We start from the raw sequence: 17,433 nt of genomic DNA on the forward strand, positions 1-17,433 counted from the left end.
TTATTTTAATTCTTTCTTCATCATATGAAGTAACTGTAACTGCCATCCATCCATCCAGCGTGACCGTAGCCGAGATTGAACTCACTACATGAGTTTGTAGTTTAATGAAAATTCTGAATACTTGATGCTTCGCTAGGGCTATCAAGGATATTTTTTATTGTGACACCATCACTAGATGGGGTGCCTACCACGGCAAGAGAGTCCCATCTACCCTCGAGAGAAGAATAGACCATGCCAGTTTCTTAACCTGGTATTTTACCTTGCGGTACATACAGCACCTCACCTTCCCAAGTGGTCGCCCATCTAGTACTGGCCAAGCTCAATGTTGCTTAACTTCGGTAATCTGGTGAGAACCGGTGTGTCAACGTGATTGTGCCATATTGCAACTGCCAGGTGTTGCCTAAAAGTAAAAGAAAAAAAAACTTTTGCCACATGTGGGGAGGAGCTGCTCTGAGAAGTCTTTTCCACCTTGACTGGTAGGTGACGTTCTTTTCTCCTCTCCGCTATCTTTTTCTCACAGAAGAGCAATGTTACGAGTCTATCTCTGCTCTACCATTGTTTTCATGGCAAGTGCTTAACTGAGATTCAATCTATAACCCCCACCTCTGTAAATTATTCACAAACACTCGTCTACCTACAATCACTGTCAGCAGTTATCCTTATTCTCTATCTGTACCAAAAACTAAACAAAATTTCTACAAGAAAAGTTTTCTTCTTAGAACTACCTGTCTGTGGAACATAATATCGCAGGACTGTTTCCCAGTTGACTATAACATGGTCGTTTTCAAATCCAACGTAAATAAGTTCTCTTAAATAATAAAGTTCTGCCCAATTTTCGCTGTTACTACATCTCAAGTGGTCTCAACATCCACTTGACATTCTTTAATCTTTATCCTCAAGTAGCCTCTTGATCTCCATAATGATTACACTCTAGTAAAAAAAAACAAAAAAAACATAAATAAATAACTTGTTGGTCTCCCGACAAAGAAAGGGTGGACTTGTAAATTCATCCTTGTCCATTCGTCTGTCTGCACTTTTCTCAATAAGTACGCCTTGGAATTTTTTGAAATTTGCACAAACATTAAACATGATATGAGTAAAAAAGTAACAGAACAGATTTTTCGGAAAAACTCTGGTTGCTTCTCTAGGGGGGGTGCCTTTCAGGTTAAAATGACTAAAATTGACACTTTTGTGCTTATTAAAAAAATTGATGCCTTGAATTTTTATAAAACTTTCTCAAAAGTTGTAACTAACTGATTTTTATATAATTTTATTTGTCTGTACTTCACGATAACTCTTGAGTGTGCCCCAGGGGTTCTTTTAGGGCTAATAAAAACACCTCATTTCGGGGACTATTTTACCATATTTGTCCAAAATTTTCTGTGTATGTCTATTTAGCAGTTTTGCATGGTGCTGAACTCAAATTTAAATATGTTAAGGCCTTAGGGACTTTTAGGGCTAAATAGGGTGGGGTGGGGGTGGGGGGGTTAATGATGGACTTAGTCATTTCTTTTTTTACATGGTGCAGAACTCCAATTTACATATGTTAAGGCCTAAAACTGCACCGCTTGTCCATTTTTCCCCAGTATTTGACATCCCCTGGGGGGTTTGGGGGGCTAAATAGGGGGGCAAATGCTAAACTTAGTCATTTTTTTATGCCTCATTGATTGTGTATTCACAGAGGACCATGCATGCTTCACTTGTTTATAAAAATATTTGAAGAAGTCAATTGATAATTGAAATAATCCGATGAAAGAAGGAATAGGCGATCTTGATCAAAGTTAACACCTTACACAGCCTAACATCACAAGTGCATATCAGAAGTTTTATTACCACACAAGCCGAAAGGCTCGACATATAAAATCGACAATAGGTTCTTTCTTCGGACCAAGATCACAGTGTAGTATCTGTGCTGATACTACACTTCACCTTTCCTGTTTTAAATCTGTGGAAGAGACCTTTTTAGACTGAGGCAGTTTTTATTTTTGTTCCTATCCAGAGTGCCCCTTTTTAGGGGAGCTGGATTTTCCCCACATTAAAAACTTTATGTTTAATTCTGCCCTCGTGAGGAGCAAGTAAATAGGGACAGTAGGTTCTTTTATATAACAGGAGCGCGTTTGAAGTGAGTCTTTCTGCTTAAAGCACAATTGCACCAGGATATTTGACTTTTTCATTTTAAACTTAAATTCAAGTCATTATCAAAGCACAACCAGTAGTGCAAGGCATAAAAATCAACACAAGGTTCTTTGATATGACAGGGGCGCATTCGAAATGAATGTTTCTGTTTAGAACACAACTGAACCATGATACATGACTTTTGAATCTTAAACTTTAATTCAAGTCATTATATAAAAATAATTTTATTAAATCAACAATAGGTTCTCTACAGTGCAATGTAGATTACAATGTGTTGTGGACTGAGTAACTGCGAGAAGGCATGTGAAGCTTCCTTCTGGTTCACTGCGATGTGTTCCCCAACTGGAGCAGACAATCAATTTGAAAAAATTGGAGATTTCACTGATTTCGATGACAATAAAAATATGGGAGTGTGAAACATTCATTGATCATCATTGAATCTCAGGCAACGTCGGGTCTCCTTGCTAGTCAATAAATAAGTTAAAAATTCTACATTCTTAAAGCTTTTTTTTTTTTTTTTTTCAGGTAAGTATTTAAAAAGAAATCTAATGTGGAATGATAGTGGAATGAAGAAACAGAAGCATGCATGGTCTCCCCATGAGTGCACAGTGAACGAGGCATAAAAAAAATGACTAAGTTCAGCATTAGTTCCCCCATTCACCCATTTAGCCCCAAAATTCCTCAGGGGACATCAAATCTTGGTGAAAATGAACAAACGGTGCAGTTATATGCCTTGACATATGTAAATTTGAGTTCTACAATATGCAAAAAAAGAAATGACTAAGTCCATCATTTGCCCCCCCCCTCCAATCCTCATTTAGCCCCAAAAGTCCCCGAGGCCTTAACATATTTAAATTTGAATTCAGCACTATGCAAAACTGCTAAATAGACATACACAGAAAATTTTGGACAAATATGGTAAAATAGTTAAAAAAAAAAAAAAAAAAAAAAAAGTGTTTTTATTAGCCCTAAAAGAGTCCCTGGGGCACACTCAAGAATTATCACGAAGTATAGACAAACAAAATTATATAGAAATCAGTTAAGTTACAAGGCATCAATTTTTTAATAAGCACAAAAGTGTCACTTTTAATATTTTAACCCAAAAGGCACCCCTAGGGGGGGTAACCAGAGTTTTCCCGGAAAATCTATTCTGTACTTTTTTACTGATATCATGTTTAATGTTTGTGCAAAATTTCAAAAAATTCCAAGGCGTAGTTATTGAGAGGTCCACCCTCCTTTTTTCAGGGGACCAATAAGCTATTTAGTTTAAATCAAATATCAATATTTCCGATGGATTAATAGTTGAGTCTAACCTTAAATCCGATAAGATAACTTTATATATTAGATTAAATACAAAATTTTCAGATGATAAAAAAAACAAGTTTGAAATGAAAAATAGTTTTTGAGTTGTTATCTGTGGGTTCTGTGGTCAATGTAAATTCATAATCATCCTCCTAGTTGATTTTTCAGCATCTTTAGAAGAAAAAAAAAGTACTCATTTACCACACTCGGTAGTGTTATTATTATTAGTCTGTCAAAATGACGAAGATCATCAGGAGGCAAGCTGGGGAGGTCATCATCGGTGACTGTGAACATAACTGATAAGCCCAATCTATGTTTGGAAAGTTTTGCTGCGCTGGGGTCACTAAATGGTAGCAGGTGCAAAGGGCTTCAAAGGATTTTTCTTCCTGTCCTGTCTGTGTTTCTCTGCAGCAGCTTTCTTGTCATTTTCATATTAGCAGGCACCATCATGTCTGCTCCCATGATGACTGGTCAACGTATAATGCCTTAAGTGATGCCTCTAAAGTGTCTTTGTAACATTTCCTCTGGTCGACATGTAAGCACTTGCTGTGCTAGAGCTCATCAAACAGAAGCTTCTTGGGTATTCTGTAGTCTGGCAAGCGAGCTACATAACGCTCCCAAATAGCTGAGATATTGAGATGCGTTTGATACAAGGAGTGACTAGCCACCTGAGATGATGTACATTTAAGGCATCTGTAATTCTTTTTCTTTTTTTTTTTTAATTACATTTTCACCCCAAATAAGGCACATTGTCACTTTGGTGTAGGGGGCTACTATCAGGGGCAACAACTACTGGGGTACTATGTAGGGATTTGGGCAGCAAGATGTCGGTTCACGTTGCACTTGAACTTCTGCACGTCAGTACAGTTAGGGAAGCAGGGGCCTGGAATGGAATTACAAAGTCTAGTGGTTCTGGGGAAGAAACTACTGGAGTAGAAAGATCTTTTACATCTAGGGATCTCTACAGTGTGGGGGTGGGATTTTGCAGCCTGTCGGGTCTGTCGAAGATGTTCACGTCGTGGGGGCACAAGTGCTTGCAGTTCGTTAGAGCATTCACCATTAAAATACTTGTAGAACAGGCAGAGGGATGCAACGTTTCGTCGATGGGACAGCGGCTGAAGCTTAGATGCCAGTTCAGGGCCTATCAGATTTGTGACTCTCTTTTGAACCTTGTCAAGGAGCGAGAGACTAGTAGCCGATGCACCAGCCCAAATATGACAGCAATACTCCATACATGGGCGAATGGTTGCCTTATAGAGGCACAGGATACTTTCGGGTGTTAGTAGTTTTCTAGCACGGTAGAGAGAGCCCACCTTCCTCGCAGCGGTCCTGCTACTAAGTTTTAGATGGAGCACAATTGATGAGATTCTATGTTTTCAATCACATTCTCTTAACCCTTTTTTTTTTCCATTCTTTTTCAGCATGTTACCACTTGGGCATAAGGGGCTATTATTTGGGATCATGTCTAAAAGTGGGCTTGGAGGGAGTTGAATAGTGAGGTGTCTGTTCACATTACATTTAAATTTCTGCATGTCACTACAGTCAGATAAGCAGAAAACAGGGAGGGAATTTTTAAGTCTAGCAATCCAAGGGAAGAAACTATTAGAATAAAAGGCTTTTCTACTTCTAGGTGCCTGAACAGTGAAGAGGTGGGATTTTGCTGCTTTTCAGGTTATTCAGAAGTATTTACATTGAGGTGGCATGTGCTATCAGAGCATATTTCATTAAAGCACTCATCAAACATTTGCGGTGATGGGACAGAAGTTAGAGCTTGGTTGATAGGGTGGGATCTATCAAATTTAAGACCAGTGATAGACGCACCAGCCAAGTGTATCAACAATACTCCATGCATGTAAAGGTATAGGATACTCTTTGGTGTGAGAAATTTTCTAGCTTTGTAGAGAGATTATTTGGATTATTAAGACTATTGCTCTCATATTCATTTATCTAATGCAGACTATTATCCTCCTTTTTTTAGTTGTTGTTTCATGATGTTTCAGCCAACTATTCCTCTGGCCTTCGTCAGGTGGTTACCACAACAGGATAGGGACTCTGAATCTCCTAACTGACGAAGGCCAAAGGAATAGTTGGCCGAAATGTTGTGAAACAACAATTAAGAAAGATGAGGATACTAGTCCGCAATAAATAAATGAATAAATAATACTCATCTCAATAAACATTCAAATTAATTAAATAATATATACTGTTCTCATCTTGAATGTTATTTTCACAGTGTTTCAGTTGGTGTATCTTGTTGAGCTCTGGAATCTTTCTGACAAACTCTGGAAGTTGTATAAAAATGTACCTTTTATTTAATCTACGGGGGGTAGTATGATCTTGTTCTGTCAGCTATGACCGAGTAGATGTCTTATACTCAAAAACAATAAATAAATGATTTTAATCATTTTACCATTGCATCATTGACATTTCTGAATTTTTTAGATTAGGATTTATTATTTGGATTCATCGGAATACTGTTCTCATCTTGCATGCGATTTTCATAACGTTTTGGTCAATATAGCCTCCGACCTTCTTCAGGTGTATCTTGTTGAACTCAGGAATGTTTCTGTCGATCACAGGAATTTGGACGAAATTTCGAGTGAAATCCTTTATTTGCTTCACGGGGGTAGCATGCTCTTGTTCTGTAAGCCATGACTGGATAAAGGTTCTAAGTAATTCACAATTGTATTTCTCGATCGCCCACACTGAGGATTCATTGAATATCACTTTTTGCAATTGATTTTTCCAAGTACTCTAACCACTGCAGACAATTCTAGTTCAAATTTTAGGAGCCTTAAACCTATTTTTATTTCTAGTTGTTAATACCACGATTTATTACTAATTGTTATTAGTATATATTATGTATATATATATAGAGAGAGAGAGACAGAGAGAGAGAATAAATGAGAAAAAGTTATATTCCAAAATTCATGATGTTGACCATCTTATAATTTATTCCTTTGATTCAGTTGACTTATACAATTCTTGACAGTATCTGTTTTGTAGCGCAAAATCAATCACTTAATTATTATATCAATCAATGAATCTACGGAACAGATACTGTCAAGAATTTTATAAGCCAACTGAATTAAAGGAATAAATTATAAGATGGTCAACATCATGAATTTGGAATATAACTTTTTGTCATTTATTCTCTATATTGCTCTGTAATTACATTGAGCTTTTTATATAAGGATTAATATATAAGAAAATATATCTCTACAGAAATATATATATATTAGTGTTTTTTTGTTTGTTTGTTTGTTTGTTTTTTATTTATTACTTGTATATATTATCTACTGTTGTAATTATAAAGAAAAGTTCAATGAATCCAAATAAAACAAATTGCAACATTGTTTCAGTTTTCAATTTCTCATGTAAAAATATCTGTACACATTGATTCAATAAATATAAGTATAAATAATTGAATTCATTCAAAAAGTATTGCAAACGAAAACAAACAAATAACATCTACATAAAACGCAATACATCTAGCAGTCGTGCGAGATAACCCAATGGTAGAGGTTTAAGCGTCTTACCATGGGGGTCCCGATTTCGAATCTTACTAAACACGTAGCCGACAAAACATGTGTCAGTGGATAATAATATTTTTAAAACAATACATATGGCGCTCCCCATTTGGGGGTACCAAATTGGCCAAAGGGAAAATTATTTCGCAATTCGCATTTAGGTAAAAATTCACTTTGGTATAAATAATTGAATTCATTCAAAAAGTATCGCAAAACAAAACCAAATAAATAACATCTACACATTGATGATGCTTTAGAAGATCTAACCAATTCATTTATGTCTATATGCAAATCTATATATCTATAAAAGTGAGTGTCTGTCTGTGTACATTTCTTTATGCAATAACTCTGTCAATTTTCAGTCTACAGACTCGAAATTTGATACCTTTTTTTTTGCTCAACACACACCTCCAAAGACCCGGGCAACGCCGGGCGGAAATGCTAGTAAACATATAGTTCTTACCTTTTTATTTTTCAGTCTTTGATTGCAAACTCATGTCCGGACCATGTCAAGAAATGTTTGGTTTTATTCGACTTGTCATTGAAACAGGTAAATTTTTAAAATGTATTTCTTAAATATCTATGCATGTACTCAACATACATGTGAATATGACTATTCTACATTGATTTCTTTGAAAATTTGTTTAAAACGGGAATGTAAGTTGTCCGAACCTCATGCGTCGAAATCGACGGGAGAGTCCATCATATATATTATATATATAGGTATGTATATATATATAAATTAAAAATTAACCTCTGCAGTAACATGTTGAAAACCCTCCATTTCTTCATTCTCCATACAATTTATCTTTCTTTTTATAATAATATATTGAACTCAATTCTTTTTTCTTATACCCATTTGTGAATTATTTCACTGAATTCTATCCTTTGGATGATCTCGAAATATCTTCCAGTAATGGGATGCTTTTGGATTCTTTACCTCTGGATACTCCACTTTTACCAACTTTTTTGGATTTTACCGTCTTTGGATCTTCCACTCTTCAATCGAACATTCATTCACGTGAAATCATTTTTTCCCCATTCCCTCTGCTCACTGTTTTTTTTTTTTTGTTGTTTTTTTTAGCAAGTACACTCTATGGCTCACTTCCAGTTTCTTTGTAAGCAAAATCTGATTCTTCATTTTGCTAATTCCTCCTCTGTTGATGAGAAGGAAAATATTTCTTTCAAAACTTTGCGGATTAAGGACAATCCACTTATTTTGTGTTTCCTTTTTGAAGATTATATATTTTTTTAACTCTTGCTAAAGTGTTTTTTAACATATTTTATTAACTCTTTGTTTATATATATATATATATATATATATATATATATATATATGTATATATGTGTGTGAGGATGCGTGTGTAAGGACACTTCTCAACCTCTATACTCAGCAAATTTTTGATCTACAGACTTGAAATTTCGTACATTAAGACATGTGGAAACTGTTTAATCAGTTTTCATCCGGTAAAAGGACTACTGAGGAGTAAAAATTAAAACTTGGAGTCATTGAATTTTTATCTGTGTCGACTGTTTCATGAATGCACATGCACAGCTATGAAACATTAGAGCTTTTTTTATGTTAGGAATAAGTAAGTTTGTAAATTTGTTTCAAGCTAGTCTAATGGTTATCATACTCGATTCACTGTTTTTAGGCTTTGGTTTCGATCACAGCTGGAGTATTTGTTTTTTACTTACAAAAAGTGAACTGCTTAGAAAAAGCATGATACTCGCATGTTTCTGCATTAATTAAAATATAATATTTATACATATTTTACAACCGGGCTGGGTAGCCTGCTAGTATATATAGCTCATGAGTCTGCCATCGGTAATCACCTGATTAGTATAAATAGGTGTTCTGACCAATATTCCGATGGTTGGTTTTCTGTTTTATACAGTGCTAGGTCGAACTATCATCTCAATATCATTGAGGCGTTAGTTATTAATAACTCTCGACCTAGCCTGTGTAGACAAAAGATTTTGAAACATCAGTTGGAAATATTTACTGATTTAAAACCACCTGAACAGTGAGAATTATATTTTTTTTTTTTTTTTCTCTCACTGGTTTTCCAACTGAAACCAATTTCCCTCTTTCCTCATTCGATTCTTAGCTTTTAATTTATCATTCTGACGTTTCCTCTTAGAGGGTCAGACGATAAGGCCTTAAGGAAAATTTTAACAATTCCACCTGCCCGTTTTTTTGTTTCTTTGATCTTTTTGATTTAAATTAAATTATGTTTCCTCTGAAATTTCTCCTTCCATTTTGCTGTACCAAGAATTTACTTATATATATATATATTGTACTGAGAGTAGTTATGTTGCTGAAGTTAAGTGGTGTGGAGCCTGGTTAATAACAGATGAATAAATGACTATTTTGGGAATAACAGATGCTGTATGTGGGAGAACGATGCAGCCTCTCTGCAAAGATTCTCTCTTGAAGATTTCTTTAGCACCTGGGCCCCCAAAATCAGCAGAGGTTAGACCATTCCTGTAATGGTCTGGTTCCTGTTGATTTTGCAGTGGGAGTTTAGTTCTGTGCAGTTCTGGGAGGTCCACTCTCCCAAGCCTTGTCTTCTCACTTTGAGAAGGGGTTTTAGTTTATTGCTAATCGCCTGAGACGCTCTCATCGGAGAATGTTGATGGGGCTTGTAATGAGAGAGAACTAAAGAAAACTTTAGCAAATACTTTAGTTTGTATTCATATGATAATCCATACATGTACTGATACAGTCATCTCTGGTGGGAATTTCTGTTCTCAATCATATGGTGAATCTCGAGAGAGAGAGAGTATGCAAAGTCATTTTTAATACTGATAGAAAATTTCTTTAAAATTACCCATTTCTTTCTACGTTTCTGTTTATCACTTTCATCCTCTCTCCCTGTATAGCGCTTCATCTTCCTCTCTCTTATCCTATATGCTGTTTACCACTTCTATAACTCTATACTGTATCAATGTAATGCAATAATGATTGTATGACTGTAGTTTTGTAAATGTTAATCCAACAAAATTCTGGTGCTTATAGAAAGTGCTCAATAACACATAGAGCAGTATTGTAGTATAAATTTCTTTATGCAAACATTATTGACTACGTATGTGCATATGTTTGAGTTGTGATTTTCTGCACCATGGGATAGAGGTGTTGAATCTCAATCCTCCCCAATTCAATGTGAGGATTAGTTGGCCAAAAACGTGGTGAGACAACAATGACAATTATGAAAGGCAGTAATTACTGGGGATATAGTTACAAGACTCAGTATTTCTATCGTGTTAATCACCTGAAGAAGGCCAAAGGATGAGTTGGTCGAAACGTGTTGAAACAACAACAACTATGAAGATGAGGATAACAGATCGGAAATAAATAAATAAAATAAAATACACAAATTACTCATCTCAAAGGATTTAAATAAAAATAATATTTTTTTTTTAAATTATATATATGTACTGAATTATTTGTGAATTTTGATTTTAAAACATCATACCCACTTTGCCATCAACCCAGACATGATTTCAAGAGAAACATACTTCCTCTTAAATTATATATAAAAATCATTCTTATTCTAATGAACCATTTTTCCTAATTTTATTATTGCATACGGATTTACACATTCCCTTATTGCTTTTTTCAGATTCAAACAGTACCTGCATGTTATCAACAACCATAATTTACTTTTTTGCAAGGGACAGGGAAGGAGTCCTTCCACCGGGCAAAGCTGGTTAACAGGTTCTGCTAGTTAAACATAATATGTACTGACTTGTTTGTGAATTTTGGTTTTGAAACATCATACCCGCTTTGCCATCAACCCCAAAAGAAACATACTTCCTCTTAGATTGTATATAATATATATATATATATATATATAGAGAGAGAGAGAGAGAGAGAGATAGAGATAGATAGATGTAAGAAAAATATATTTTTTTAATTATATATATATATGTGCTGACTTATTTGTTAATTTTGGTTTGGTTTTGAAACATCATACCTGCTTTGCCATCAACCCAGACATGATTTCAAGAGAAACATACTTCCTCTTAGATTGCAGTGTACTAGCTATCCTAATTACGTAATCCTGCATCCAAAATTTGACAGTTTATATAAAAATCAAGTTTGCCACCAATTAAAGCATTCCACGTTTCCACACTTATATGTAATGCATCTGTCAGATTACATCTGGTCATATTTGAGATATCTTTTCCTTTGATCTTATTTACTAACATACTACATGTGCTCTGCAGTTTGTTTCGTTATCTGACAACCACTAATACATGTTAACACTATTCAAACAACTTATGTTGTTTTATGAAAAAGAAAGGAATCTGCCTATATACAGTGACAGTATAGATACTACAAGTCACTTCATGGTGCAGCTGGGATGTACAACTTGGGACTTATTGATGAATGTAAACCAAGGAAGGTCCTGGATATGACCTTAAATTATATCCGATGGTAGGGCCACAGCTTGCAGGGTTTGCGGAGTGTAGAGCCACCTCTTAATTGCTATTGCTCCCAGGTCCACTCTGACCCTGAGTGGTCGTACCTGTTAGGGTCCCAACTATGGGTTAAATAGAAACTGACTTGAAAAAAACCCAAATATATTCTATTAAAAAAAGGCCAGGGGATTAGTTGGCCGAAACGTCGTGACAAATAAGAAAAAGATGAAGATAAGAGTCTGCAATAAATGAAATTAATAAACAATACTCATCTCAATGAATTCCAATTAAAATATATATATATATATATATATATATATATTTTTTTTTTTTTTTTTTTTTTTTTTTTACACAGTGATCACCACTTATCAAGGCCCGGAAGCCACTCAGGGATAAGGGTTATTGCAAGTACATTACGTTAGTGTGGAGATTTGCTGAAGTGTTTACTTAAGGGGGCGGTTCATTAGGAATTTGTTAACATTGGACTTGAAGACATCCAAGTTGTAGTCCGGTGGGAAGCAGGCAGACGGAACAGAGTTCCACAGGCGTGCAGTTCTAAGAAAGAAGCTTTGTTCATGGAATCCATGTTTTGATCTAGGCACAGATAAAGAGTGGGGGAAATTTTTCACAGTAGATTCGGCTAGACGGGTGTTTTTCGTGAAAGATTGGCGAGAGGGGACCAGAGATTGGAGTTCAGACGAGCACCTGCCATGGAAATAACGATAAAACAAGGATAGGCTCGCAATGTCTCTTCTGTGGAAGAGAGGTTGCAGGGTAGAGAAAAGGGCATCCCCCACTAAGCCACGAAGTCTATTTTGTACTCTGTCAAGGCAGGATAGGCTGTTTACCATTCAGTACGGACCCGACCATGGAAGATCAGATAATAAATAAACATGAATTTATAAGACCAAAAAATTCAACCTTGATCGCCCTTTGTGGCCCAGTTGATAGAGACGTTGAATCTCTACGGTTCCAGGTGAGAATTGTCTGGAGATAGCGGTTTCAATCCTACCCAAAGCCAACCAGAGGCTTACTTGGTCAAAACAGGGTGAGATGACAACAACTATGGAAGGCAGTAATTGCAGTGGATACAGTCAGGAGATTCAGAGTTCTTATCCGTCGCGGTTACCACCTGACGAAGGCCAGATGAATAGTTGGCCGAAACGTCGTGAAACAACTAAGAAAAAGATGAGGATAATAGTCCACAAAAAATAAAAGTTTTTTAAAAATTAATAAAAATTAAAAAAGATTTTCTTCAAAATCACTGGATTCGGCAGTAAATAGACTTAAAAGGGTTGACATACCGTAAAACAAAAACAACCAGCCAAAAATAAACCAAGGGAAAAGTCTATCTAGCTTGCTTATGCATTCTGATGTACAGAATTGAAACTCTGCCAGAGTGGGTTGAGGATATCAGTTGCATGAAGATAAGTGATGGATGTATAATGCATGTCTTAAAGATTGGCTTAGATCTAATTAGCAAGGCGAAAGATTCAGTCTGGACAGTACTCTTGGATGTTATAGCTACATTAGATGAGAATTTCTGAGATAGTAAATTTAAAACAGAGGTAGCAACTTGAATCAATGTTAAAAATTCAAAAGTCTAGTATCATGCTTCAGTTTGGCTCTAAATAAACATTTATTTCAAATGCACTCCTGTCATATCAAAGAACCTACTGTTTATTTTATATGCCTGGCCTTTTTGTTTGTGCAGTGATAATGGTTTGAATTGAAGTTTAAGATGAAAAGTCAAGTATTATGGTTCAGTTGTGCTTTAAACAGAAACATTCATTTCGAATATTCCCCTATCCTACAATCTAGTGTTGATTTTATATGCTGGGCCTTTCGGTTTGTGTGGTAATAAAACTTTTCAAATGCACTTGTGGTGTTAGGCTGTACAGTAGAACCCCGGGATATGGCATTAATCCGTTCCGGGGTTGGGATCATAAACTTAAATCGCCATATGGTGGGGTCTAAGCAAAATTTTATGCAGTACATATTAAAAATTTTATACAGTACATATTAAAAATTAGTAACAAAATACAGTGCAGTATAAAATACACATGTATATAATCAAATAACATTATAAATAACGCCGTAAGGTGGGGTAAATACCGTAACTAGGGGCCGGAAAAACATTGTATTCCACATAGTAACCTGAAAAAAACGTATTCTGAGGCCACTGTATCTCAGGGTTCTACTGTATAAGGAGTTGACTTTGGTCAAAATTGCCTGTTCGTTCTTTCATCAGATTTTTTTGATTATTGAAGACATTCTGATATAAAACCTATGTAAGAACACTGTCAAATACATAAAGTACATTTGTGTGAAATTTCCTAAAAATCGACACAGCCATTTCGAAATCCTTAGGGAACTCTCTCTCTCTCTCTCTCACACACACAGTAGAGATAGAGATTACGTAGAATGACATTCTGACCTAAGGATAAGAAGATTTGTTAAAAGCCAAATAAAAATGCTAAAATATATATCACCAGACATTTTTATTTACTCTTTGTTTATCACTTCAAGTGTGAAAAAAAATCTTTCAAGAGGAACATCCAGGACTGAGTAGACCACTTAAAATATCCTGAGAAAGCGAAGAACCTCTCTGCAGCAATGGCAATCGTTTAAGTCACTCATAACATCCCAAGAAGTGTATAGATGGACTGAGTGATAGCTTGCAGATCAGTTCAGCAGTCCAAAGCACTATGTGCAAGAATAAGTTACAGACTCTACTAACGTCTATCACATATTGTTCTCGTGTCTCCATGCTAGAACTCGCATAAGAGATAAAAAGGGAGGAGGTAACTCTGCATGAAACAGAAAAGGAGTTTGTATTATTATTCATCGAACTACTGTTCTCATCTTGAGTGTGATTTTCACAACATTTCGGTCGATATAACCTCCGACCTTCTTCAGGTGTATCTTGTCGAACTCAGGAATTTGGGTGGAATTTCGAGCGGAACTCTTTATTTACTTCACGGGGGTAGCGTGCTCTTGTTCCATCAGTCATGACTGGATAGAGGTCCTAAGTAATTTGCAAATGTATGTTTCGGTCGCCCACACTGAGGATTGAACCTTCAACCTTCAGGAGAATACTACTTTTACAATTGATTTTTCCTAGTACTCTAACCACTGCGCCAAGGATCCTTGACAAATTCCCGAGTTCGACAGAAACATTCCTGAGTTCGGCAAGATAAACCTGAAGAAGGTCGGCGGTTATATCGACCGAAATGTTGTGAAAATCACACTGAAGATGAGAACAGTAGTCCGATGAATAATAATACAAATAACTAATCCTCATCTCAAAAATTCAGAAACGTCAGAAAAGGAGTTATCTCCCTTTTTTGTAGTTCTATCGGCTTAAACATTGATGCCTTCTGATTTTAGAAAAAACTCAAAATGTATTCCTTTTTTTCTAAAGTTCAATAAGAATACAATAGAAAAGGAATAATTCAGGGTTATGCATAGAGCAAAATGACAGATACAAGCAATCTTGTAGCTATAGAAGACAAATTTACAGACAACTTAGCGATTATAAATGACATATACTGAGAGTTTGTTTAAAGTGAAGCTGGTTTGTGGAGAGCCAGCCTCACTCTCTTATCCCAACCAGCCTGATCCAGCAACAGAACAGGGTCGAGACAGCTGGAGATCGACAGAATCCAGGAGCTGCTGAAAGTGTCGACATCTTCCTACATACACAGCGTCTTGTATTTTCAAATGATCACCCATCTGGTACTGAGCAGGCTCAACGTTGCTTAACTTCAGTGCTCTAGCAAGAATCTGTGGGTCAATGTGATTATACCATATACACATAATTCCTTATTGTAATATAATTTTACAGGGCGAAACAATGATGTGTCATGTGAAACAATTTAGCATAAAATTTACTTTATGTGTGGCTTTCATATTTTTGGAAGCAAAATCAATATGCATTAATTTCTTAATTAAAAAAAAATGAATAAATAAAAGATGATGTGGATAACATCAAGGTATACAGGGTGGAATGATAAAAATGTCACCCCCCACACCAAAAAAAACAAAAAAAAAAACAACATTACAACTTTATTTTAAAACTTTTATTGAAAATAATCAATTCAAGTAACTTCATTATTTAGGAGAGCTGACATCTATTCAATGTAGCGGCCTTCAGACTCAATCACCACCTCGATACTGGTCTGGAACTGGGAGCATGCCCTTTCCATAAGCGCTGGCGAGAACTCAGTGAATGATGACGATTAGGTTGGCTTTGGTGTTGTAGGAGGTCATGTTGGTGATGTTTTCGATGTATGACTAAACAAAATAGTCCAGCGGATTCAAGTCGGTGGAAGAGGTTGGAGGGGGGAGGGGCAGTGAGAGAAGGGTGCAAAGTCAAAGCACTCCTTCTGAAGCCAAGCCTGGGTCTCTTTCGACTTGTGGGTCGGCTCCAAGTCCTGCTGCCACACCCAGGCTCTGCTAGTGGCAACTTGATTGCACCAGGGAATCACCATATTCTTCAACACATCCAGGTACACTTTTGTGTTGATTTTCAAGCCAACTTGATGTAAGGTGGCAGGATGTGGCCCTCACTCAAAACCACACCAAAGACCATAACTGTGGCCGGAAACTTTGTTTCCATCACTCTATGCACATTTCTATTATTCACAGCAAAACAGAGATGCATTTTGAAGGTGTTGGCAATGGTCCTGTTGTCATAATTTGGATTGGTAGAGAACATCTCTGATCTTGCTCATTGAACATTGTGTCACTTTCAGACATGATAGAAGGCTCCTATCGCTCTTGTGATTTGTACACAACTGGCCAACTAGTAGATGGTTTACAACAAAAAAAAATGGTTTTCATCAAATGAAAATGGAATCATGTCGTCTTTTCTAGAGCGACAATTTTATCGTTCCATCGTGTACTTTTAATCAATACTTCTTTGTTTTTATTTAAGAGAAAAAGTAAGGAAGAAAAGAAACAAATTATTACTTAGATTTTTATAATATCTGTGCCTAAATCTAAACGCAGATTCTAATTCTATGAACAAAGCTGCTTTCCTAGAACTGCCTGCCTGTCGAACACTGTTAACGATTACTATACTACCACCTTACATTTATCAACCTTTATCCTCTAATGGTCTTCGGCTCTTGAAAGTGACGACTTCCTTGTAAAAAAGAATAGAAAAAATAGAAGAAACTACTTACGAAAGGAATTGCACACCTGTCAAATGTGAAAAGAAAACAAAAATGTTGTACCTACGCAATGTTTTAAAAACTTGCGATGTAAAACTCTTATGTGTAGATATGATTTGACGTGCATATGCGTACTCCTCTAAGCCATTAAAAAGGGGAATAAAGGTATTGAAGTTCTATTCTCTTGTTGGCATTAGTTTCCCTCGTTTTTCTAGAATCAGGTGCTTACAGGAATGTTGTAGACATGGACAAGTAAAAATATTGCTAAGGAATCAGTGGCATTCGAACATTGCTCCTCAAGTTTCCATTCCAGGTCGCTATCCAATCCATGGCAGCCAACTCCCAACAAACATGGATGAGTATGATAGTCAGAAGCAATGATGCAATTTTGCATGATAATGTATGTGTTGCACAGTGAATGGGGTTAAAACCAATCAGGCATCAATGTCCCAGTTTCTACCCCCCCCTTTCTCTTATTCTTTCTATTTTTCTCTTAAGGGCAAAAAATCAAGATGGCGACGGCTTTTTCTTGATTTCAATAAATATTCTCTTAATAAAAAATTACAAGTTACATAATACATAACAAACATACACGGATATAAGAAATAATTTTGGTCCCTCGACAAAAGGAGGGTGGACCTGTAAATTCACCCTTGTCCGTTCATCTGTCCACACTTTTCTCAGTAACTACGCCTTGGAATTTTTTGAAATTTTGCACAAACATTAAACATGATATGAGTAAAAAAGTAACAGAACGGATTTTCCAAGAAAACTCCTGTTGCCCCCCCCCCCCGGGGTGCCTTTCGGGTTAAAATGGCTAAAATTGACACTTTTGTGCTTATTAAAAAAAAAAAAAAAAT

At 36.1% G+C, this 17,433-nt stretch overlaps 1 protein-coding gene across 2 annotated transcripts in view; it reads left to right on the plus strand.

Moving 5' to 3' along the window:
* LOC145265583 (meiosis inhibitor protein 1-like) overlaps nucleotides 1–17,433 on the plus strand; it is a 768,286-nt gene that overhangs the window by 488,895 nt on the left and 261,958 nt on the right. The window contains exon 21 of one of the 2 annotated variants that reach the window (XM_080121585.1): nucleotides 7,447–7,518. The exons of the other annotated variant lie outside the window; for it this stretch is intronic. Coding sequence (XP_079977711.1) covers nucleotides 7,447–7,518 — 72 coding nt within the window. The remainder of the gene's footprint in view (nucleotides 1–7,446; nucleotides 7,519–17,433) is intronic. 2 annotated transcript variants of the gene reach the window in all.

Source organism: Euprymna scolopes, chromosome 40 (assembly GCF_053919585.1).
Source record: "Euprymna scolopes isolate OS-2025 chromosome 40, ASM5391958v1, whole genome shotgun sequence".
Lineage (NCBI taxonomy): Eukaryota > Metazoa > Mollusca > Cephalopoda > Sepiida > Sepiolidae > Euprymna > Euprymna scolopes.